Here is a 25,509-nt window from a genome sequence, read left to right as displayed (position 1 = left end):
TGTTTATTATAGAACCAGAATTTAAATTAATAGGCTTCTTCTTCATTTGTATTATTCCTTTATTTATTTAATTCAAGATTTATTTTTAGTTAAATTGCATTATTTTGAACAGTTTATCAAGGGATTCTTTTGACAATGAAAAATAAAAGGAAAATAGTGCAGTAAAGGAATATTTTTCAATCATCATTTGTCTACAGTCTCATTTTGTAAAATAAGTCGTGAGAGAATCGTATCGTGAACCCAATATCGTGAATCGAATCGTATCGGGAGTTGAGTGAATCGTTACATCCCTAGCTGATAGCATGTTCTCCTTTATTTGCTGGTTCCCTGTGTACTCCACTTTCCTCCCAATCCCAAAACATGACCGTTAGCTTGATTGGAACCTTTAAATTGAGTGAGCACCCATGACACAAAACAGGAAATAAATGTCAAGCTCAAGTGGGCCACGGATTTAGCTGGAGAAAAACAAGCATTTTCAAAATGTATGTGCACTAGTTTACATTCCCTCGTATCAATGATATGATTGTTTGGCAAATTGGTACCAACAAAAGATATCAGTCCCTGCAAGAATATGTTATGAGTAAAAAAAAACTCAAAGCTTATCTTGGTTGTCTTGAAAGTGGAAAAGAAATGTGCTGTAGAAGTGGCAGAAATGGGAGTAATGTAGCAAAAATGTTTTAAACGAGCACAAATATGGCAAGAAAAAGTGATTAGAATAGGTTAAAATATGGCAAAGTTTGGTGTAATTGCAGAAAAAGGGTAAAAATAAGCAAAATGGGCTCAAATTGTTAAAAAAAAAATCTTAGTTTCTTGAAGGCATCTTCTCCCAGTGTCTTGCGACCTGGTCCTGACCCTAAGGTTGAGAACCCCTGATTTTACATAATGAGTCATGCTTTACTGTCATTTTTACTTTCTCCTGCGGGCCAAATTGGGAGCTTCAAAAGGCCAGATTTGGCCCCCGGGCCTTGAGTTTGACACGTATGCTTTAGAGCAGTGGTCACCAACCTTTCTGAAACAGTGAGCTACTTCAAAGGGACTGAATAATCTGAAGAGCTACTAGTTTGATTTACACATTTTCACAATTTCACTTTAATTATAGGGTATGATCATAAGGAAAACTAGCAGTTTAAAAATATTTAAAAAATCTTTCAACATGCAACACTTTTTTGTCTTAGTTCATGCAATTGTTTCATTTCCATTACATTTGTGTTCCTACTTTAGTAGCCACTAACTAGCAACTGTTTAAACTAATTTTCAATTTTGCACCATTTTACAAAAATCCACAATCTAGTTCTTTAATAAGATCCCATATGCAACGCTTAAATAAACATTTAAGTATGGTTAATTTAATACAAAAAAATGATCAAGTGCAGTGTGTATTCTGTCACCTGTTTTTATTTTTGTATCTTTGTGAGTTTGAAGTCTGGCAAGGAAAACATTTTAGATTTTAGACAAAGCTCATTGGTAACGTGAACGTTTTATCAACTTTAAGTATGTATGCTTCATTTACAAAGCGCTACTGCCTTTTTCAAACCTAAGACTTCAAGGGTCTGAGAACTAGGGCCTCCTCCAGAGGAGACTGTGAGGTCCCCTTCAGAAGAACTACCCATGGACAGAACTCTCTCTCTGTGAGCGCCACTAACATCTGGAACAGTCTCCCTCTGCACATACGGGAGAGTCCTACAGTGGTCAGCTTTAAAACCCAAATCAAACTACGGCTGAAAAGAAACCAGTCATGTGACCACTAGACTCTGAACATTTCCCTGTGCTGCCTGTATTGTGTTGTGTTGTGTTGTGTTATGTTGTATTGTATTGTATTCTTTAGTATGTTGTCATTTCTTATGTATTTGCCTGCCTAGGGACTACGGATGAAAACTAGCTTTGTAGCAATAATCTGGCATATTTACAGTACATTTGTTTTACACTGATGTTCATTAATGTGCAATGTCCCTATCAAATAAATAAATAAATTTAAAGGTATTGTAGACGATGTTCAGCTTCCGAATGGATCATCAAGACTATTGGTCCTCCTAATTGTCAATCATGTTTACGAAAGGCCGTCGTACGTGCTCGTGCCTGGTGCGCACCGGGTCCTTTGAAAATGGATTTTCACTTGCCGGTGGCGAGTCTGACATAGTGGGAAAAGTGCAAATCTTCTTTTGTAAGGTAAGCTTGTATGACCGATGTCCACACCAACTTGTAAACAGAGCTGTGCACGAGGAAAACGGGGCTCGTGCACGCTCTCCCGCACACGTAGGCGTGTTGCGCATGCGCATTTTTTTTTTTTCAAAATGTGGAGAGGGCGTTTCTTTTTTAAACATCGTTTAATACCTTTAATAGTGCTCCTGTTAGAAGAGGCCTGAGGGCCCCTTTTATGGTCCATGCGGGCTACCTAATGCCCGCGGGCACCATGTTGGTGACCCCTGCTTTAGAGACTAAAATGAGCCCTAAACTGATTTCCCCCTGGACTACATTTTAACTACAACAAAATGCGAGTTGTGACTAAACTTAAATGTCCTAATTAACACTGCAGTGTTAATGTGAGTCCTTCACTCCACCAGCAGATGGAGACACTTCATCTCACCTGAAACACGTGCAGTTTTATCTGTAAGTAAAATAACGACTGAAGACCAAAAGCCACTTTGTAATTGGCAGGAATTTCTCTCGGTTTGCCCTCGTTTTTAATCAATTCTCTCCACCAGCTGTTGTGGTCTGAGTGTTTTACTGGTGTGGATTAGTTTCCTCACTGACAATATGAAGAAACACAGGTGTGTGTGTGTGTGTGTGTGTGTGTGTGTGTGTGTGTGTGTGTGTGTGTGTGTGTGTGTGTGTAGCTACATCTCTAAATTGTGTGGTCTATTAGGCACCCACTGTTGTCTGTGGTCCCGTGCGTGTATTCCTGTAAGTGCAGGCAGGTAATTGAAGTGTTTTTTTCTGTGTGTGTGTGTGTGTGTGTGTGTGTGTGTGTGTGTGTGTGTGTGTGTGTGTGAGGGGGTTTTATTGTGGGAGGAGGGAGACAGGAACATAAGTGGAGATGACTCACCGGTCTTTTGTGACAGCAGTGCAGAGAGTGCTTTTCACCCATTTCTCTCCTTTGGGGCTCGCATTCAAAACAATGGGAAGGAGTCCTGGATAATTGAAGGAAAAGGGGGGACAGTGAGCAATGGAGGGGTTGGGGGGACAAAAAGCCACGTAGATGAAAGCAGAATGCAAAATAAAAAGTAAAAATAAGGGGGGGTGCATTAGATCATAAGTAAAGAGGGAGACAGAAGTATTGCCAGTGTTGCCTCTGTTGTCCTAATTGCTGGTGAAAGCATTGCTTGATGAGCCGTAATATGTTCAACAATGGCTCAGCAGAGAAGCATCAAACAAGGGCGAAGAAAAAGGGTGAGTCACAGGATCCAGGTGGATTTTTTTTTTTTTTTTTTTTTAGTAACAATGCTTTTTGAGGTCAAAGGGGACGCTGATGGCTACACGTGTGGTGCATCCATCCGTCCTTCTTTGTCATTTCTCCGTCTGCAACCAGTACGACCAGCGCCCATTTGCGCAACATGCAATATGTCAAACTTTGATGTGAATGGGAAGCAGCAGGAAAAGGTCACGTGCACCTGGTGTCTGATGGCTCGCCATTTCCTCCACAATAGTCAGATGATTGGATCAAATAATGAAACCTTCTAGCATCTTCTGAGCAATTGTTTAATTCCTCAGCCCATGTGCGTATTGTTGCATAGCATGGCCATCCATTACTGCCTCCGGCAAAATAACACCCTAAACTGGTTTATCCATCATAACTGATTTGGAGTTTGCTAATGAGGATCTTATTGTCAATGATAGCATGACATAAAATAAAACGAGGCACCAGTGAAGGAAATCAGTGTCCAACCAGAAAGCTTTCTAGTATTCAGGCAGAAGTGTCTACGGCTGTGTTCCAAACGTCATACAACAATACTGGGCGACTGTGGTTCAGTGGTAGAGTGGGTCGTCCAATAACCGAAGGGTTTGGGGTTCGAATCTAGCTCTTTCCGAGTCGTTGTTGTTGTGTCCTTGGGCAAGGCACTTTACCCACACTGGCTTGTATGAATGTTGGTGGTGGTCAGGGGGGCTGTAGGCGTGAATTAGCAGCCACACTTCTTTCTGTCAGTTTGCCCCAGGGCAGCTGTGGCTACATTGTAGCTTACCACCGCCAGCATGACTGGTGTGAATGAAAAATGGTCTCTGTGCGCACTTTGAGTCTCCTCAAAAAAAGCTCTATATAAATCCAAGCCTTATGTTATACTACTCATACTAAGTTTGACGTCAAAATGAGTATGTAGTGCGTTCACAGTAGATAGTTTTAAAATATTGAGTACACCAGAAATACCCGGATGTATACTATATCAGGAACTTTTTCATAAATATACACGTTGGGCACACTAGTCATGATACTCATATCATACTCATGATGCATTGCGAGCGGAACGTAAAATGGTCCTGGGTCTGGCTTCGAGCTGAAAATCAAACATTCCCTTTTCAAAATAAAAGCATGTCTTCATTAGTTTTTTTTTTACTCTTTTGTAAATAGGGCTCTTGTTTAGAAGTCAACCCTGGAAGTTCTGTCAGTAGCACGATAGAGGGCTTCCGAAATGTCGCGATGAATCGTGTTTCCTTGAGTTTTTTTTATTCAAATGAGCACATGTTGATATTCTACTTTGTCACTTTCTCACTTAAAATGTTTTCAGAACTTTTAAAGGTGGAGAATCAGCGGAGATATTTAGCCTCAGTGTGCTTCAGGTTTTTGGCCTTGTAGGTTTGAAATGCATCTTGGGAAACTTGTTAGTATACTTCAGTGGGAACGTTCACCGTCCTAACCATACTTATAGTATATAATAGACAGTATATACTCGTTTAGTTTGTAGTGTATAGTACGGAGTGTGGCATTTCAAACAGCATTAGAGTCTAAATGAAGCAATGTTTCATGTTATGTGCTTGATTAATAAAGAGTGGGATGATGCACAGAGTTCACGATACGATACAAAAGACGATAAGGGGCTCACGATACAATGCGATCTTTTTGGAAAGGAAGAACAAAGAAAAAATAACTGCTTTTATTTGGTGTACATACATATTTACTCTGGGTATGACTTTTTCAACTCACAGGATTATTGGAATAAAAACAATCTGGTTGTTCGTTGATCGTGTGGATTTTTTTAACCTCGCGATACCACTTATACCCTCACAGATGTATCTTGTGATGTCTTAATATCGCGGTATATTGTTATATGATGTATCGTCCCATCTTTAGTCTTTCAGAGCATTTGTTTCATGGCAACTGCTCAAGCTTTGACTTTCCACATCTTGAAGTATAGATATTGACAGATATTTGATTTTATTTTTATGTTTCTTTGAGTCGAAAAAGTCAAACAGATTTCACAATTTGGCCAAAATAGGCTTGTGATTGTTAAAGTTTGGGTGACATTTATTATTTTGTCTTATAGGTAATGCAGTAATTGATTATTTAGAACCGATTAGATTGTTTAGGATAGAGGAAAAAGCCACATAAACACAGGGAGAACATGTAAAATCTACACAGAAAGAAGCTAAATGTCCAACACTTCAACCCTAACCTTCTGGGAACCCAGTATTTGATTTGTTCTGTTCACACTTTCTAAAATATGACACATCGTTGTTTTGTAAGATTAAACATCATATAACAAATACGTTTTTAAATTTGAATACATTCTTATAATGAATTCAGCCTAATTCTACGCACCAAAGGCATGACTCAGGACGTAATTACCGCCATAAACCAGCGATGAGTCACTTTATACATTTAAGCCGATTAGCAGCTTTTCTCTAACGAGGTGTGAAAATGTCAGATGGTTGAAATTTTAAAAGTCAACACAGTCATATCCTTCTGCACACAAACAATAGGACTAAAAAAGATGTGCTTGTAACAACATTTCTGGTTTGAAAGTTTAAAAAAAAAAAAAAAAAAATGGAGAAAGTCAAAATGCCTATTCTTTCATTGATGCTTAACAAGCTTTTAAAAATCCAGCACATTGTGTGTTTCTTCCTCGCTTCCTTTTTTCGCCGTGTGAGCGGGTCTCAGGAAAAGGCGGTAGTCATGACAGCATTCCATTAGAACGCTACTAGCAAAAAGACTAACCAAAAGAAAATCCAAGATGACAGACCCTTTTTATCTCTTATGTCACTGATTGGTGTAACTACGTTTATTGGTGTAACCAGACTTGGCGCTTGTTCACTTTCCTTTCTGTGCTTTGCGCCTACATTTTTATGAGTCATGTCTGTAAAGATTTTTGCTTTAAACACAGCAGTTCACCCCAAACCCTTTCCCTGCCGATAAAAATTAAATAGAAACATTGCTTCATGGATCAAAATGCTCTATAAATTGTGCATTTGGGCAAGAAGTTTTTGTGGAAAATAGTGTAACATTGACTTTATGACTTCCATCGAAGCTTCACAGAATAAAGTTCTTCTAAAATTTATAGATTTTGGGGCAAGTGAAGTAAATCTATTTCCTGCAGTAGAGGTAGGACATTTTTTTTTTATCACAGCAGGGCCATGAAAATGTGTTTGTTTGATCGTAGGACCACATGATCCACATTCATGTCAGCATTTAGAATAATGAGCAATCTGAGCATAAATACAAGAAAGAACAAATAGTTTTTTTTATAGTAATTGTGTGTTTTTCTATCATTCTTTGTATATTTGTTGTTTTCTTTGTCAATCTGAGGCATTTTGTGCATTTCTGTAGTCCTTTTGTGTATTCTTCCTGTAAAATAAGTTTTTTTTGAAGCCATATTGTGTAATCGTGCTGCAATTTTGCGTTTTTATGAGTGATTTTTGTGTATTTCTGTTGTGGTTTTGCTTGTTTGTTAGTACTGGGGGTTTGCTGAGTCATTTTTTGTGTTTTTCATGTCTTTTTCTGTACTTTACTTGTCATTTTCTGTAATTTTGTATATTTTCCTGAATAATTTTGTGTATTACTGTTGGGTTTTTTTTTGTGTTTTTGGAGTATTTTCTGTGTTTCTCTTTTCTTTTATTGTATTTTCCTGCAACGTTGTAATTATTTGTATTTTTTAATATATTCTTGCTCTTGTTTTGTGTATTTTTCAGTCATTTTGTACATTTACTTTGGGGGCCACATGAAATTAGACCGAGGGCCGCTTGGGGCCCCCGGGGCGCTAGTTGCCTATGTCTGGCTTACAGGGATTAGCTATAAGTAATGTAAGGTAAAGTGTGTGGCAAGCATTAGGAGCCGTTAATGCTGCCTTACTATCAGCGATCATTAGTTTAATTACTTTAATGTAAATGACATACACTGGAGAACATTAACTGAGGAAATTAACTGTATGTAACTTTAATTGAGTTAAGTTTCATTAAATCATCCAATACACGCAGCACGACACGGCCTCGCAGCAACTTAGTTTCCACTTTAATCAGGATGGGAGGACACTGCAGTCAGTACCATGTGACTCAGAAAATACACTAATGTTATTAGTCAATGAGAGAAAGCCAGTAGAAAGCCCCGGAATGAACAATAAAGGAGACGAGCAAGGAAATTATCAACAATCTTTAGATAATTTCAATTTACTAGGTGTTTCCCCTGTGGAAGCACATCCACCTTATTCCTTACGACGCTACTGTACATGCAAATATGCAGAGGTGTAAAGAGTATTGATATATCCTACTCAAGTAGAATTACTGCTACTTGGTTAAAATTGTACTCAAGTACGAGTAAGTCATACATAAAATACTCAAGTACAGGTAAAAAAAAATAGCTCAATTAAATAGTACTCAAAGTAAAAGTTACTAGTTACTTTCACCCCAAACGTTTATGTTTGGTAATAAATCTTGCCGCGGTTCCCTTACATACAGTAAACATCTCATATATAAACTTAAAAAGAAAGAAAACAAATCTTTTACAATTGCAACTTAATTTGTTTTCCACAAAAGCATCTGTATATAATAAAATGTACAATTATTTTTAAAATAAAATAACACGAATAAATTCATTTAAAAATAAAAAATAAATTATCAGGCTCTAAGTATAGATACATTTATGAACTCTGAAAATGAGAAAAATAACCAGCATTCAATGCTGTTTTGGTGCCGTGTGTTAGGTTTAATCTGATTGGTCGGCTACGATGTGATGCATTTGATTTTGGTTTGGTCATTTATTTTTGTTTTTTTTTGTTTCACAATGTCCGTTGATCATTTTGAAACAAAATAATAATAGTTTACTCAGTAACGGTTCGGTGTAGAAATGTAATGAATGACTTTACTTATTTTAAAACTTACTTAAATACAAGTAAAATGACTGATTTAGAAATATACTCAAAAAAGTACAAGTACCCATAAAAGCAACTCTATTACAGTAGCTTGTTGCTGTAGTAACGGCAGATGTTGTCAAAGAGGAGGGTGCGGAGCTGCGTCGTTGCTTTTATATATGTTTTATTTATGCATTAATTGCATTAATACAGTATGTGAGTTTGTGTACAGACGCTTCACGTGCAATTATAAGTATAATGCCGGATCTTTCAGTGCAAATTGGAATTACCGCGACTGTTGTAAACAGGAAGTTATGCATTTTTGCTTGTTGTCAACTAGAGATGTAACGATTAATCATAAGGCAGTTAAAAATCGATTCACAGGTACCACGGTTCACATCGATGCTCTGAAAATTGAATCGCAGTACTTTTTTTAAACAGCAGAGGGCGCTATATATTAATCCTTCCAGAAGCGGACGTGACGGGCGGAATCTGCTACTATTTTCTTTCTGGCCGCCATTTACTGTTAAACATGCTCATAAATGATTCTTTACTCCTTTAGCACCGAAAGAATATCTGTAATATTACGTGAATATCTGTAAAAGTCACGTTTTTCTATTAGCTCTGTCTGCTAGCATAGCTTCTCTTCTTCACTGGTGGAATAACTGCATGCCAACCGACCACTGGGTTACCAGCGCCCTCTGCTGGTCTAAACAAATATCTGATGTAAATACAGTAAAATGACTGTTTGTTTTTTTTGTTTTTTTTAAAGTCCAATTGTTAAGGCACAAAATACATTTTCAGTTGCACTTTTAAAAAGAAAAAGAACTATTATGCAGTTTTGAATTGTTTACTATAGAACCAGAATTTAAATTAATAGGTTTCTTCTTCATTTGTATTATTCCTTTATGTATTTCATTCAAGATTTATTTTTAGTTAAATTGCATCATTTTGCATAGTTTATCAAGGGATTCTTTTGACAATGAAAAATAAAAGGAAAATAGTACAGTATTTTCCCCAAAAAAATAAAGGAATATTTTTCAGTCATTTGTCAACATTCCCATTTTGTAAAATAAATCGTGAGAAAATCGTATCGTGAACCCAGTATCGTGCGTCGAATCGTATCGGGAGTTGAGTGAATTGTTACATCCCTATTGTCAACCCTATGTGGTCCTTTAGTATTTCACAATCTGTGTAATGTGCTGACACAATGAGACAATAATATATGTCTCAAATAAAAACAGAAACACTTTAAGTCGCTTTAACGGGGTATCAATTATTATTATTGATTACTACTGATAATTTTCTATGTTTCGTGCGCACAAATCTATATTTTGTGGCCACAATTTAATGTTTTTTATCATGCTATGTCTAGAGCTCCATTCTGTTTAACCTAAGGAAGCCTATTTATTCATTTATATTCTTTATTTATATATTCTTTGTTTCTTATACTGCAAGTTGCACCCATAACCAGAAAGTAGCACGCAGTGACCTGACATCTGTTATTAGGGGTGTCCTGATACAGCTTTTACCTTAATACCGATATTGGAACCTTGAGTATTGCTCGATATTGATAGGATATGATATCTCAACAAAACATACTTGTATGGCTTGTACTGTAGTGTGGAATGTTAGAAAATGTATATTGTATCAGAGATTTTTGATGTAGGCTGACATAATCTAATACTGTTTATTTGGTTTTCTTTTGCTTATATTTGACCGATATCAATATCAGATGGGGACACCCTTACCTGTTATACACTGCGTATGAAGTCACCTTATGATATTGACGTGAACTGATATATTATTTTTCAGCTTTTTTCATCATACAATGACTTTTTCTCCCTTTGTATGTGATAAACACAAGAAAACTGTGAACTCTGGCTAATCAGAATCAGATGAACGAAGATATCTACAACTGAAATAGTTGGTAATTTACACAATGATTCATGTTTTCTTTGTCATTTTCACTTTCTTCTGCGGACCAAATTGGATGCTCTAAAAGGCCAAATTTGGCCCCCGGGCCTTGAGTTTGACACATGTTCTTTAGGATGCAAATAAATCAAATTAAAGGTCACAAATTTGTTTTAAAAAAAAGAAAAAAGCAGAAGTGGTTTGTAAAGAAGGAATTCCCATGGCCTCTAAATAATAATAATAATAATAATAATAATATATTAGATTTGATTTAGGGTTTTTTGTTTGGGTAATCTGATTTCTTTACAACAGGGGTGTCAAATTCATTTTAGTTCTGGGGACAAATACGGAGCAGTTTGATCTTAAGTGGGCGACAGATTTTAGGTCAAATGAATGTGCCCTGGTTTGCACTTCCACGTAGGAATTATATATAAATGATAAAGTATATGAGTATATCAGTCCCTGCAGAATCTTCACTTACATTATCTTGATTTTGGGAAAATGTAGAGTCATTTCATCAATTTGAGATTAAAAATGACTATCAACGTGTGATATAAGAATCGGAAAACATTTCTCTGCAAACATTGTGGATTTTAATGACTTTTTTTTCTTTTTGGAGGGGGCAGATATATCAACTGAATTAGTTGGTCATTTACAAAACATTTCATGTTTCTTTCTATCATTTTTGCTTTCTTGGACGACCCACTCTTCCACTGAGACACGGTCGCCCCATTTGATGCTCTAAAGGGCCAGGTTTTGGCCCCCGGGCCTTGAGTTCAACACATGCTTTACGGATACTGATTATTTGGATCTATTATCTATTGTTTCCTGCATTCGGTTAATGAATATAAAGATAGATTCTATAGAATGTTCTTGCACTAAATATTTCTATATGTGGGTAAAAAAATGAGCTGATCAAATAGGATAAATGCAAACCTAACAGTGATTTGATTTACAGTTAGTTCTGATGCACCTTAAGGAACCACAGTAAAGAAAGCTATCGCTCAGTGAGGTGAACATGAAAACAACCCATTTACCCAACATTTCTCCGCTTCGATCGGACGAACCTGAGGCTGGGGTGAACATGACTCAATCTTTTATCTTGAATACCAGCAGCGAAATTACTACACAGCTCAAAGAGCATGTCTGCCTGTGTGTGTGTGTGTGAGAGAGAGAGAGCGTGGGGCCCTGCGCAGTTCAGTGTACAGATGGATGACTCATCCAGCAATCATGTGACTCATCAATCACTGCAGTTACCATTTTCCTCCCTCCTTCTGAAATTTTTCCATTCTTTGCTTTTTTTTCTCCCCCTCCCTCTCTTCCCTATAAATGTTCTTTATCCTTCTGTTTTCTGCTTTTAACTTCAATCATTGTCTTACGTGTCTCCTCCTCACTGATTGCACTTTTATTTTTTGTGTATTTCATTTTATTTTACATCGTAGATTTGCATCACGATTTGCACTCACTCTCCAAAAAGCCATAAAAACTGAACTGTAATAAAATATTTGCTTTTATTTTTTTTCGTCATATAGCAAAACTAGTAATCATCATGCTGTTATTTACACATTGCACGGGCATATTTATTTCACACTGTACATCTTACAATGCTAAAGGTGACATCAACAACAACACTCTCCTTTTACAAGACAGATGGCTTCACTGGCGGACACACTGATCCTCTTCATTTTTGAAATGTGTTTTTTTTTTTTTTTTTTTCCCACACCCATGTTCACAGTTTAATCAGAGAAAACAACCATTTCGAATTCTCCATACTGTTTTATTTTTTTTTCTCTTTTTTTTGTTCTTTTGTTTTTTTTGTTCATTTTTTAGGATGCAAGTAGAAAGACGTGCATTTAACGGTTGAAGCACAATCGCTGACTCCCTGACCAGAAACCTTTCTTCGACAAAAATAAACAAAATGATTTTGTCACCTCTTGGTAGAAATTTGTTTTCCAAGGCTTCAGAATAAGATGAGTGTGAGATTGACATTTTTCCATTTTGGGGGAAAAAATGCTAGAAAAGTGAGAAGACAATCATGTGGTGTGAGGAAAATGTTGTTATCTGGATCCCAAAGTGATTGCGAACCCTCAGAAAACCAGGTTGGAAGTGTTTTGTGTTTAAGTTTGTGCTTTTGGAGTCCGTAAGGGTTTCCGCATTGGGTCCGGTTCCATGAAAGAGCGATGTGATTAATTCCCTTTGTGGATCTTATAAGGCAAAAATCTGAATCTGAAGTTTAAGAAATAAAAAAATTCAATATGATTTTGGCATCTTTGCAAAAAGAAATGGGAAGGGGGGAGGTGAAAAAATACATCATACAACAAAAGTGCAGTGTCAACATTTGTCAAAAGCAGTTTTCAAGGTTTTCTTTGTTGTTGTCGAGCAAACAAACCATTGAAATACATGAGACCAGATGGAAAAAAAGATGTTGTAAACATGGTTCTCTCAAAATGTGCACAACCACTTGTGATTGTGTCAAACTGGTGTGTCCAAGTGTGTGCGTTTGCGTCTGTTTGTGTGTGTGTGTCTATAAATCTCTGACGTTTGCAGGTACGTCAGAGATCGACCTGAATGGCGGCAGACATACATCGGGGTATGTTCTGTTTTTAAAAAATGTAAACTGAGCAACAGGTTAATAATCATGGTCACAGGGAGTTGAAACATATCCATCCAATCCCTGGTTGAGAAAACAAAATGAAAGTACAGTGATTAAACCAAACACCTCAAACCTTCATTTTATATCAACAGGGTCCAAACAACTTCGCTGTAACTCTGTCTCCCACCATTGTTTTTGCTTTTCTCCAGCTACAGTGTAACACTTTCAACTCCATGTTTCTCCTCCTTTCTAAACAGAGTCCAACAAAAAAAGTCCCTCAGTACATTCTGCGCTTCATGTAGATCCTCTCGATAAAGTTTTCCAGTTCCTCCTCACTGTCCAGCTGTGGCACCAGCCCGTCGTCTTCCTCATAGTCGTCTCTTGATGTCATTTGGGGATAGTAGAACGGAGGCCGCTTGCCTCTCCTGGGTGGTGTCACTGGTTTGGGAGGGGGTAAAGGCTGGTAGGTCCGTGGGTGGGGAAGGATATAGTTAGAGATGTAAGGGGTCAGAGGCAACTGGGGAGGTTGCTGCTGCTGTTGCTGCTGCTGCCTCCAGCCTTGATGACGATTCTTACCCCCGCCTCTGTGCCTGCGCCGTGGGGCTTGAAGGTCAAGTTCCTGGGGGCCAAATAGCTGGTCTCTAGAGGGAGGGGGCTTGCCGTAATATTGTGCTTTTGGGTATGGAAAATAAACTGGGTAGTAAGCCCGATATGGCTTCTGGTAGTAGGGATAAGAAGGGAATGCCAAGAACTGTTTCTGGGGCTTGTACCAGTAGTCGAGCTGTTTCTGAGGTTTATACCAGTAGTCCTGCTTGTATGACTTGTTTTTGTCTTTGTGCCATTTTTTGTTCGACTTGTTGTATCTATAAGGGGCTTTTTTGGGGTTCTTTGAGGCGGTGTAGTGGTAAAAAGGTGGGGCAGCAAGAGGAGGGGGTACCAGAGGCCTAAAGCGTGGTGCAACTGGGTTGCTGTTGATCGGTTGCTCTTGTAACTCTTTCCTTTTCTTCTTTTTCTCCTCCACGTCACTGATTATTTCAATCACGTCGTCTGCAGGTAAGTGCAGTTTGCTGCTGATCTCAATCAGTCTGTCAATCATCTGCTGGTCCAGGTCGTCTTCGTCGGGGAGAATCTCCTCGGAGCGTTTGTCCTCGGCGGTGTTGCCGGCGGGGCCCATGCTGCTCTTCTGCCGAGGCTTCATGTACGACTGCTGCCTCCTCCCCATGTACTGCAGCACCATGTCAGAAGCGATGTCTGCCAGCCTCTGCTCTTCCTCTCTGGCTCGCTCCGCCTCCTCCTGCTGCCGGAGCACCTCCTGCTTCTCCGCACGTGCCCGCGCCTCCTCTTCCATGTGGGAGACCCTCTCCTCTTCCTCTTCCACCTCTTCCTCCAGCTCCTCACCTCCATCGTCAAAATCATCCATGAAGTTGCCCCCCTTTACCGGTCTTCTGTGAGTCTGATTCTCCTGCCAGTGCTGCTTCTTCCCTACCCGCGCTAGCTGCGTGTTATATGCTTTGTAGCCCTTTAGCGGTGGCAGGATTTCGTTATTTTGGAGACCCAAGTCAATGTTTTGGAAGTACTCTCTTATTTTCCGCTGCAGAGAGAAATCGTCTCCCTGAGAGGTGGAACCTGGTCTGCTTGTGTTTAAAAGACTTTCCAGATCCTTCTGCTCACCCTGGCCTTCTTCTTCTTCTTCTTCTTCCTCCTCCTCATCGTCATCGATTTGCTCCTCCCCGTTTCTGTCAGTTCCAGCATCTCTAAACGACCATTCATGATCCTTTTCTGACCTTGTGTTTTCATTCTCCTCCTCAACCCGTCTTTCTTTGGAGTCATCCCCCTGAGCAGCTGTCAAATGGCCTATAATTAGCCGCTCAATAGCCTGTTTAGGCCCCGGCCTCTTCTCCTCCTCCTCCTTTTCTCCCTCTGTCTGCTCTGTTCTTATCTCACCAACCTCCGAGCTTTCAGAGGGCAGCTCGCGACTCTGATCCTCATTCCAGTCTCTGTTTTCCCCCACCTGAAGTTCACTGTCCCCTGGGTGGTCCAAAGCCTCCAAAAGAACAGCCAGCACCTGCGCGGCGGGGTCTGTGGCTTTATCTAACTGCTGATCTTGACCCAGGCTTGGGTCTAGTGACACGTTATCAGGGCCGGGGGGACTCTGGGGTGGGGGCGAGCCAGAGAGGGCATTGCTGTCCTCCTCTTTGCGATCAGTCAGGGTGTGCCCCTTCACCCCTCCCTCCCCACCCTCACTCAACACAGGGGCGGCGCCAGCCAGCTGCGGAGTGACAATGAGCAGGACCAATAGGACGAGGTGGACCGTGGAGAGGCCTCGATGATAGGTCATGACCATGCCGAACTGGCAGGAGGGAGGTTAAGCGCCTGAGAAGACAGAGAAGATAGAGGAGAAATGGCACACGTGAGACATGGAACTAAAATTAAAAAATAAATACATCTGCAATGTGTAAAAAAATAATATGCGACATTAAAATATTTGTTTATTTGGATGAGGCCAGTTTAAATTGTAGAGAGAGAGAGAGAAGGGAATTGTGTTTAATTTAAGGATAAAAAGAAAGTGCAGCACAAAGGTAAACACGTTTTGATTTCAATATTTTTTTTGTTACAAATTGCGTTTTTTTTTTTTAAAAAAAAAAAAAAGTGTAATATTCTTTATGTCGCTGAGGCTTCTGAGCACAAAGCGATGCAGACAGAGCATCTTAAATACGCGCTGCATGTCAAACGAGGGGAAAATAAAGTTCCATGTCCTGTTTAATCCTTTTCATCACTATTATTTTGATTGTAATCCGTTAAATTAAAAGGCGTTTTTAATCTAACGTCGACCCGACAGTTGAAAGCATTCGTTTTCCCAGCACATTTTGCGCTCTTGTGCGTTCAGGTCTCCAGGCTCGCGCAGTCCGCATAGCAAAAAAAAAACAAAAAAAAAAAACACCCGCTGTGTCGTATTTCATGAGAATTAACTGGTGAAACTGTCTGAACAGAAATCATATATAGCCTTCAGCGACAAGGTAAGGAATGCGCTCTGATCTCCGCCTTGCGTTAAATGAATACATTTTAAAAATGGCTCACCTCTTTATCCAGGAAAACGCAGGGGAAATGCGCAAACCTCCCATTTTTAAAAATGTTTTCTCCTTGTAATAGTAATTGAAAGGAAAAAAAATACTCAAAAACACATAGAGACACAATCCAGGTGTCCGTGTCAGTTATGCGCCAACACAACGTGTCAGGACACTGAAAAAAGGACGCGACACGCATAGAGAAGTCATGCGTAAAGCCGGCGTCTCCGGCAGTTTAACCCTACGGTCCCTGTGCGGTCCATACGAAATGCAAACTAGGGAGTGTGCACTATTTATTTATTTATTTTTTTAAAGATTAAATCTCTGTTTTTTTCACCTCCCAAGAATCGAGATGATTGCGTGAGTGATGATTCGCGGCTGTGCCATTGTGTTTTTTCCTCTCCTTTGTGACAGTGGAGGAATGCAGATCACATTTGTGTGTGTGTGTGTGTGCGTGTGCGCGTGTGTGTGCGTGTGTGTGTTGGCACCCGTGACCAAATTCTATTAATTTTTATGCACACGAAACCGGCAAAGGTGGGGGAAACGAAACAATTAATTGCAACTGCTCAACAGATACACACACAAAAAAAAAAATTGTTACCGCAAGTAAATATCTAGGATGAACCCCTGAAATTGTGACAAATTGTGGCAATCGTTGCCTTTAAATCTGTAGAGAAAGTAGCTCAATTGTTGTCTTCTTTTTTTCTTTTAATTTGGGTCCACAAAAAAATCCAATAAATGTGATTGTAATGCATGCCATTATTCGGTAACAAAGAATAAACACGCAATGAATATTTTTTGTCGACAAAAATTGCAACCAAAAAAAGTATTATTTAATAAATTGGGGTACATTTTGGAAAAACCTTTTTTTGTTATTATTTTGCAAAGAAAATGCTTGATAAATACATATTTTATTGACTTAAATGGTCCAATCAACACGTCGCATTTGGCTTGTAATTAGATTTGTATTTTTAAATGCAGCAGTTTGATCCTTTTAACTGTAAAACCACAACCCCGAAATACATGTCTGACACACTCAGCCATGCAGCAACACACGCATGCACACACACATGTTATATTTTTTGCTTATGAAATCATTGAAATTGATCAAAAGTGTAATTTCTGTGAGGTTTAGTGGCACTTACCTGAGTTCCCACTGTGAGGTGCGGAAGAGCAGAAAGTCACGGCGCTCGAATAAAAGCCCAGATTAATTCATGAGACCTGAGAGAAACGGAGCTTCCCTCCTCTCTGTCTGTTTATTTAGCCTGTGACCAACATCAACGAACTAATAATAAATACAATTTAAAAAAAAAAAACAGCTAAGAGGTTCACTTTTTATTAAGAGAGAGAGAGAGAGCAGACCTGGGTCCTATAATGTACAATTGTGGGAATGTTTTCAGCACCACGGTCAGCTCAACTTTATTGTATATACCCCCTCGTTGCACCACGTGATCACCTTCTTCTCTCCCCCCCCTCCCGCCCCAGCTGCAGGCAGTGCTGACGTCACTCCCATTGATAAGAATGTTGGTGTGGAGATGGCACAGTGAAGTCTAGGCTGGCCCCAGCTGATGAATGAACGGAAATGGCATGAATGAATGAGTGCTTTCCTCAATGAAAAGAGGAAAATTGTAGAGAGAGCGAGTCGCATGTGTGCCATTTATTATTATTTTTTTCCTGCTGGTGCATGAGCAGTTTTTCTTCCTTATTCTTTATGCCTCTTCCTCACATCCTCTGCTCATGTAGGGGGGGAGAACATGCAATGACCTCCATCACTAGCCCATCAATTTAGGGTCATCTGGTGACGTTCTACACCCAAGAGTCAATGACTTGCATCAGCAGAGCAGCAAGTATGCACTCCAGAGGCTCGTGTGTGAGTGTGTGTGTGGCTGAAACCACTGGGTGTGTTGCTCATGGGCCACAGGGGCAGCCATGCTTTGTTTGCTCCATTTCTGTTCAATTTCCAGGGATTGCACAATTATTCTCCCACCCAGTGTCTCACCAGTGAGCAGCTCTCAACCTGCACGGTCTCTCATCTGCCGCATAATTGCATGTGTGTGTGTATGTCTCCGCTCCGAAGGAAGAAACCATCCACTGCAGAAATACACAATGACATGCATCATATTGTACATGTGATGAATGAGTTTATTTGCTTAGTTAATTATCTCCTTCCTCGTCATTCATATTAGCAGACCACAAGTGTAGGGAACAGTGAATGGATTCAAGGCCCAAAGCTTGGTCGAACACATACATATTTAGTGCGTGAGCTACAACAGGATGATGGCAGATAAGGGTTTTCCCTCCGTGAAAATGATTTTCTTCTGTTATTTGTCAGGTGGGAGTGGTGGTGCTGAGGAGAGAGAGAGAGAGAGAGAGAGGACAGAAGAGAAGAAAAAAAACACCAAGCAAGATGCCAGGAGATGGATAACAGAAAGGATTGAAGTGATACAGGTAAACACACAGGAAACAATATTCAGCGACACAGCCGTCATGCTGGAGAAGGAGAAAAACACACAGTGATGCTGTTTTCAGTGAAAGGATGGATTTTTCAAAACTATTGAAGGCTTTGAAATGTGTGCGGTGAAGGACTTACTTGAGTTTTGGCACAAAAGGGTTAAAGGTTTTATCAGTGGATCCAATTTATTTTGAACTATAATACAATCTAGCAAAATGTGTGCATATACTACTGTAAGTGGATTTAAAGGTTAATTACTGTATTATGTGGTTAACCCACATTGACCTGATGATTAACTTTTTTTGTTTTATTTCTGATAAAATCTCCAATATTTTCATTTACAACTCAAACTACACCTGTCAGATGTGTCAGATTGCATTTGAAGCGCACAACTCTGCCATATTATTTTTCTTTCTTTCTATCTGTCTGTCTGTCTGTCTGTCTGTCTGTCTGTCTGTCTGTCTGTCTGGTTGTGAACAGTCCAACTCAAAAACTAATGGATTGTTTTTCATTTTAATGATGTTTTTAAGAAATATTTGAAATGGGATAAGGCACAACTGATAATACTGTAATTTGGGAAAGAACTGGATCAATATACTTATTCTGGATCAGCTTTAAAAAAAAAAAAAAAAATCGCTAAATCCCCATGTTCAGCTCTTTGAGCTGGTTCTACGACACCTCCTGCTGGTGACTTTGTGCACTACATGCTATTGTCAGTTTCAATTTCTGTTCCGAGCATAAAACAGAAATAACCACATGCTAAAAATGCATTACAAGCCTTTAAAATGTGAATGATCATGGTATAATGATCAGGATTAATATATCCAGATAACTGCCAACATCTGAAAAAGAAAATATTTGGGTTGCGCTCTCTGAGTTTGTATGTTTTTGGGGTTTTTTTTTTCATTTGGCTCAAAATGGTCAGCAGGCAGTGAAACTCATCGAGTTGGATGTGTCGCTGGTGTGTGATTAGCCAATCAGGACGCAGAACACAATGTGCGTTTATACGCTGTAAAAAAAATGCATCCAAAATTGCACTGTAAAAAAAATCTGCGAAACACAGAGGCCGCGAAAGGTGAACCGTGATATAGCGAGGGACTACTGTATATGTAAAATACAGGATAGAAGTCGATCTTCAAACCTATCAGTTTGTTCCCAAAGCACAGACAATACATACAAAGGATAAACAGACTGGATATACAGTATGTGATAATCTTACACTCTTTAATAAAGCTGCATCCACGATCATAAAGATGAAGATGTTCAAAAAGCAAATACAGTATAAGTACACGGAAAAACTCTGTTTGCTCTCATTTGATTAAAAAACAGAAGTATCAGGAATTTAAATCATAACTCCAGCAGTTTCCCACATGTTTTGTCACACTAAAAATACGTTTTGAAGCCCTGTGTTGTAATTATGAGGGGAAAAGGTGTTTTGTGAGTTGAGAAAATATGTCAAGTTAAAGCCATAATTTCCCTGATAAGTGCATGAGAGACAACGTGTTTCCATGTGCGTCACACAATGAATTTTGCCTTTGAGCTCCCTGATGTAGAATAAAGTTATTTCCAGGTGAATGAGTTAACAGTGAGTCAACATGTTTTATTATTAAATATAGGTCAGCCTATGCCTTTAGCCTATGGCAAACCTCCGGCTAAAGGCAATTTTAAGGAGAATCTGACACAGAATTTAGTTTTAGTTTAATTTATTTCCACAATTTCACACATTGCATTTGTTGCTACATCAGAAGCAGTGTTGGGGGCCGCGTATTACAAAAGTATCAAGTTACCGGAAAAAAAACATTACTTTTTCAGTAGCCAAGGAATATAACGTATTACACAAAATATGGTAATATATATTAGTCATTACAATTCATGTAACTCGAGTTACAAACTCTCCCCAAATAAATTGCACCAAATCAAGTTGGACACACAAGAATCTGCTGTTATGGGCCAAATTTGATGACTCACAGACAATATTTTTTTGCAAGTTTTAACTCCATTATTACATTGTATACATAAGTTGCTAAACTGTAGTGGTGTCCATGTGCGAGTTAATATTAAAGCATTTATTTATCTGTGCTAAGCTGCAGCTTTGTCCTGGTGTGCTTCTGTACCACACATGGACAACTGGCGACCCAGGGGCCACATGCGGCCCTCGGCCTAATTTTATGCAGCCCCCAAAGTAAACGTACAAAACGACAAAAAAATACACAAAACAAAAACAAGAATACATTAAAAAAAGTACAAACAATTACAAAAAAGACAAGAAAATCGCTCAAAACTACTGCAAAAATGAACAAAACGACAACAGTAATACACACAATTACTCCAAATAACACAAAACGACAACAAAAATACACAAAAAGACTCAAAAAAATATACATTCCAGGAAATGACAACAAAAAGACAAGAAAAGCACAAAAAAGGACTCTGCAAACCTACAGGACTAACACTCAAGCAAAACAACAATAGAAATACACAAAAGTGACAGAATAAATACACAATATGACTCCAAAAACATACATTTTGCAGGAAAAAATACATAAAAGAGCAACAGAAATGCACAAAATGCCTCATAACGAGCAAGAGAACAACAAACATACACAGAACAATGGAAAAACACCTCCTGTGTTATTGCTCAGATTGGCTATTATTATAAAGGCTGACGTTAATGTTGATGATGTGGCCCTCCCATCAAACAAACACATCTTTGTGGCCCCGCTGTGATAGAAGTTGCTCACGGTACCTCTGCTCTATACACTGTCCTCATGTGGGCTTGTTTCTGACTGTGTGTGTGTGTGTGTGTGTGTGTGTGTGTGTGTGTGTGTGTGTGTGTGTGTGTGTGTGTGTGTGTGTGTGTGTGTGTGTGCGTGCGTGCGTGCGTGCGTGCGTGCGTGCGTGCGTGCGTGCGTGCGTGCGTGCGTGCGTGCGTGCGTGCGTGCGTGCGTGCGTGTGTGTGTGTGTGTTCACGGATCCACACTGACAGTGCACATCATCGTGCATGTTTATTAAAGCTAATACATCCAGTTAATTACAGATTAATCGGTTGGGCTCTAATATGTAACTGATGGAGATTCTGTCTCTCTGTGCTGAGCTTTATAAGCTGCAGTTTATCAATCAGCTAATGATTAGAAAATTATATCACTGGGAGAAGTCACAAGCTCATAGTTTTTTATTCATCCATCTTTACTATTTGAGATTTGAGCAACTTTATTTGTGAATATTTTTATTCCCATTGTATTCTGGAAATACAGTTTGCACATATTTGCCTTTTGAGTCATTCCATGTCATTTGAACAAATGGCCCACGCACTTCAGTTCAAAAAATTTCAGATTTTTTTCTAATTGTTCCATGATTATTCAATTGGCACACTGTCATTTTTTTAGTTTGATCGGATGAATACTTGAAATATGTGTTGATTTTTGTTCATCTTTATTTTTCTTCCATTTTCAGCTTCCAATATCTCAGGAACTACATCATATAGAAAACTAACATTTGGTATGGTAATACAGCTTCACATACTTTATCAGAATATACAAAAATATCAGCTATACATCCTATCTGAGGCACATGCCAGCCCCTCAAAATTGGAAAAAGGCTTGTTGGGGTGTGGCTGGAAATTTGTTTGGGCCTTCAGTAAACAACAAAGTAATCAGCTGTGAGCTATGAACATAGACTGTTCACATCACTAATGATTAGTCACATATACTGTATGCATTGGTTCTTGGGTGATAGTCTCTTGAAATCTGAAAAAAACAAAAAAATTAACTTTTGGCCCATAAATGCCTGTGGGAATGTAAGACAAATTCGAATCCCTGCTTTAATTTATAATATAAAGATGACTCTTCCTTAGGATATAAAACAATTTTTCTTTGTGCAACATCTTCATTTTTATTTTGGACCCCAACTTTGGGTTTTTTCACCACTTGCTAATATTTAAAGTCCATTGTAGTTTAGACATGCAAAAATCAACACATACCCCCCTCAGTAAATTGGCCATGTCTCACAAGTGTGCCAATCAGTGTTTGGAATAACGGCATTTAAATTAACAGCGTTTTTTTTTTTTCAGTAACGGGGTAATCTAACAAATTACTTTTTAAGCCGTTACAACGCCGTTAACGTTACTGAACGTTAAATGTGGTGCGTTACATGCATTGATTGAATAAACTGTTATCCGGCTTCTTACTCAGCTGTGTTGAGGAGGTGGGTTGACAACAAAGTGAGCGATTATGATTGGCTAAGGCGGCATCATGTTTCATGGTAGCCAATCAGAGCCATTGTTTTTACATGTGTCAGCACACGCGCCACACACAACCACTACAGATTTGATGAATCAGCAGAGATGGCGAGCGTGGAGCAGTCTGATGAAAAGTTGGCATTTTTAAGGTGGCGATACAAACACTACTTTAAATTAATTGTGGTCAAAGGCAAGAACGTGCATGTGAAGTGTTCATCATATCAAGGAGTGAAGACTTTGTCGACATCCGTTGTAAACACCTCACGACACACGCATCTGAAAAATCTGAATTCTTTGACACTTTTTTTTTTACAGTAACACATATAGTTACTTTCCTTGGTAATGAGTTACTTTTATTATAGAGTAATTTAATTACTAACTCAGTTACTTTTTGGAACAAGTAGTGAGTAACTATAAGTAATTACCTTCTTATAGTAACGTTCCCAACACTGGTGCCAATTGAATAAATAAGGAACAATTGGTAAAAATATCAGAATTTTTTTAGACCAAATTGCATGAGCCATTTGTTGAAATGACATGGAATGACCCTTTGCTTATTTATCAGTAGTTTTACAGTACTTTTGTTGACAGTATGACTAATGAAAGTTCCCTATTTTAATTTGGTATTGTTTTGCTTCTTGGTCTTAAATCATATTTTGGGTGTTATAAAACCTTATGTTCATCTCCTGTGTGTAGCAGTCTTCTTATTTCATATTATGGCACATACGTTGATATTTGCTTTTCAAAACCCCAATATTGTTATGAGCATTCGCCCTAAAAATCCCAGCTCTAATAGTGATACCAGGTTTAATTGCGTTCCTGTGTTTTCTTACAATGTTTCTTGATGAAAAAACATCTTACCTGCCAGTCTTTGATTCTATCTATCAACAATTATAGCTACACAGACGACAGATGTCCTCTTTATTATGAGGGGATAAGAGTGGAAAGAATAAAAAAACACTCCAACCTAGAAATTAAAGCGGGTTCTCGCTTTCTTGTTTTTCAGGCTAAGATAAATTTGTCCACGTTGAGCAAATATGTGTTTTGTGTCGGCGGACGAGATATGCACACATCAAATGAAGATGTAATTTGTTACGATGGCTTGAGGCACGGAATAACCTTTGTTTGATTAGATTTTGCACAAGAGACTGTTTGCTGCAGAATGTGGATTTTTTTGCGAGGCTGTGTGTGTGTGTGTGTGTGTGTGTGTGTGTGTGTGTGTGTGTGTGTGTGTGTGTGTGTGTGTGTGTGTGTGTGTGTGTGTGTGTGTGTGTGTGTGTGTGTGTGTGTGTGTGTGTGTGTGTGTGTGTGTGTGTGTGTGTGTGTGTGTGTGCGTGTGTGTGTGTGAGAAATGCTTGCTGGTGGCAGCAGGGCTCAAAGGAGGTAACTATTGGTGCTGGAGGGCAGATGCTGATATAACGGTCTGGCATTATCAACTGCCACTCAGCATTAGTTGCCCCCCCCCCATGCACTCACTCCACGTCTGCACCCCTGCACTGACTCACACTCTGCCGCCTACTTGGCCACTCACAGTTAAACAGTGGCAGACAGTTTCTGCTAATGCAACACAAACATCTTTCTTTCTCTTTTCTTACGGTAATGTCCATTAAAGCCCTACTGACTCTTTAAAGGAGCTTGCTAGGCAGTTACATTATGTTTTTTAATTCGGAATTAATGTATTCTGCTCCAGGTTTACATGTAAATGGTAATTCGGAATTGAGGTTCACATAGAAAACAGGTGTATTTGGCTTTATTCAGGTCTGAGCTTTGGGAAGTGTTCTGATTGGACAGGGGACGAATGTGACGTATCACGTCTATCGGGAAAAAACACAACAAACCTTTTCTTTTTCGGCTACAACATAGAAGACCACATGATAAGAACTGTTTTCACTTTTATATTGATTGCAGTTTTGAAGCAGCAGCTCGACAATAACACACGGTTTCACTTTGGTCAGCTGAGCAGGAAAAGGCAGATTGGAAGTAATCGCAGGTAAATAAAGCCCAGTAAAACTCTGGAAAACAAACACCAGGAATTCAGTCAGGGTCACTTTAGTCAAATTATTTTTTTTAGCATGCAGTTTAGATTTGGCAGTAAGGCTCTGTTCTGGAATCTCTCTGCCCTTCCAGCAGCTGCGTAGAAAGGCCGAAGCGAAGGGAGGTCCCCCTCACTCTTCCATGAGCTACATGGAGAGGCATAAGCAGAGAGAGTGGTCAGCAGGACCCCCTGGAACAAATGCACAGACATTAGATGCCAACAGAAGACACTGTTTGATTAGACAGATGAGAAGGAGCTGGGGTGGGGGTGGGTTGCGAGGCGTTTGTGGATGAAGCTTGCGGAAGTAGGCGTGTTGCCGTGGTTTAAATGCAGCACTGAGACGAACTCTAACCAATGGGAAGCATGGAGCATGATCAGCTGGATGATTAACTGAATTAGGGGATGGATGCTGTCAGTGGTTACAACTACTTTTGCGCCTGCCTGAACTAACGCGATGCTCAATTAAATATTTGCTCCCTGGTAAAGATAGTAGCTCTAACAACCGGCACAATGATAAACTTGGTGATATTACAGCTTGTGCATGCAGTACGGTGCCGGCATGTCTCCGAAATGTTTCTGGGTTTCAGTATCACCCATCCTGGTGCAAGCCCATTTCATTTTTCGTTATATCCATATCTTCTCAGGCTCTTATTAAATAAATAGTATCGGCTCGAATCCAGTCGGCCATCTTGGATTATGTCGTCACCAACGCACATATCATCCCTTTTGCCCCTTTTCAAAAGGTTCTGACACTTTTTTTCAGACTTTAGCTCCTTTTGCCAATAAATATTCTTTTTTTCCTCTATTTTCTGTTGCAAATACATTCATTTTTACACTTTTATCCAAATGTTGTCCTTTCTTGATTTTTTTGGCCACTTCATCTAAAAGAGCTAACTTTTGTCCAATAAATACCACTTGTTTCCATTTTTTTCACTATTGTTTG

At 39.2% G+C, this 25,509-nt stretch overlaps 1 protein-coding gene across 2 annotated transcripts; it reads right to left on the bottom strand.

The window, feature by feature from the left end:
- Positions 1 to 11,908: 11,908 nt before the first annotated feature.
- LOC114475439 (neurosecretory protein VGF) lies at positions 11,909 to 17,221 on the bottom strand. 2 transcript variants are annotated; one of them, XM_028466219.1, is made up of 2 exons: positions 16,988 to 17,221; positions 11,909 to 15,150 (listed from the first exon to the last, which is right to left on the bottom strand). In XM_028466219.1, exon 2 carries the CDS (start codon positions 15,119 to 15,121, stop codon positions 13,055 to 13,057), a length of 2,067 nt encoding a protein of 688 aa, XP_028322020.1. In that variant the 5' UTR covers positions 15,122 to 15,150; positions 16,988 to 17,221; the 3' UTR covers positions 11,909 to 13,054. The 2 variants fall into 2 exon arrangements, with proteins under 2 accessions (XP_028322020.1, XP_028322021.1); XM_028466220.1 differs by lacking the exon at positions 16,988 to 17,221 and adding an exon at positions 15,856 to 16,478.
- Positions 17,222 to 25,509: the final 8,288 nt, after the last annotated feature.

This window comes from Gouania willdenowi, chromosome 14 (assembly GCF_900634775.1).
Source record: "Gouania willdenowi chromosome 14, fGouWil2.1, whole genome shotgun sequence".
NCBI lineage: Eukaryota > Metazoa > Chordata > Actinopteri > Blenniiformes > Gobiesocidae > Gouania > Gouania willdenowi.
Note: the sequence above shows the minus strand (reverse complement) of the source record. Positions and strands in the feature narration are given on the sequence as shown.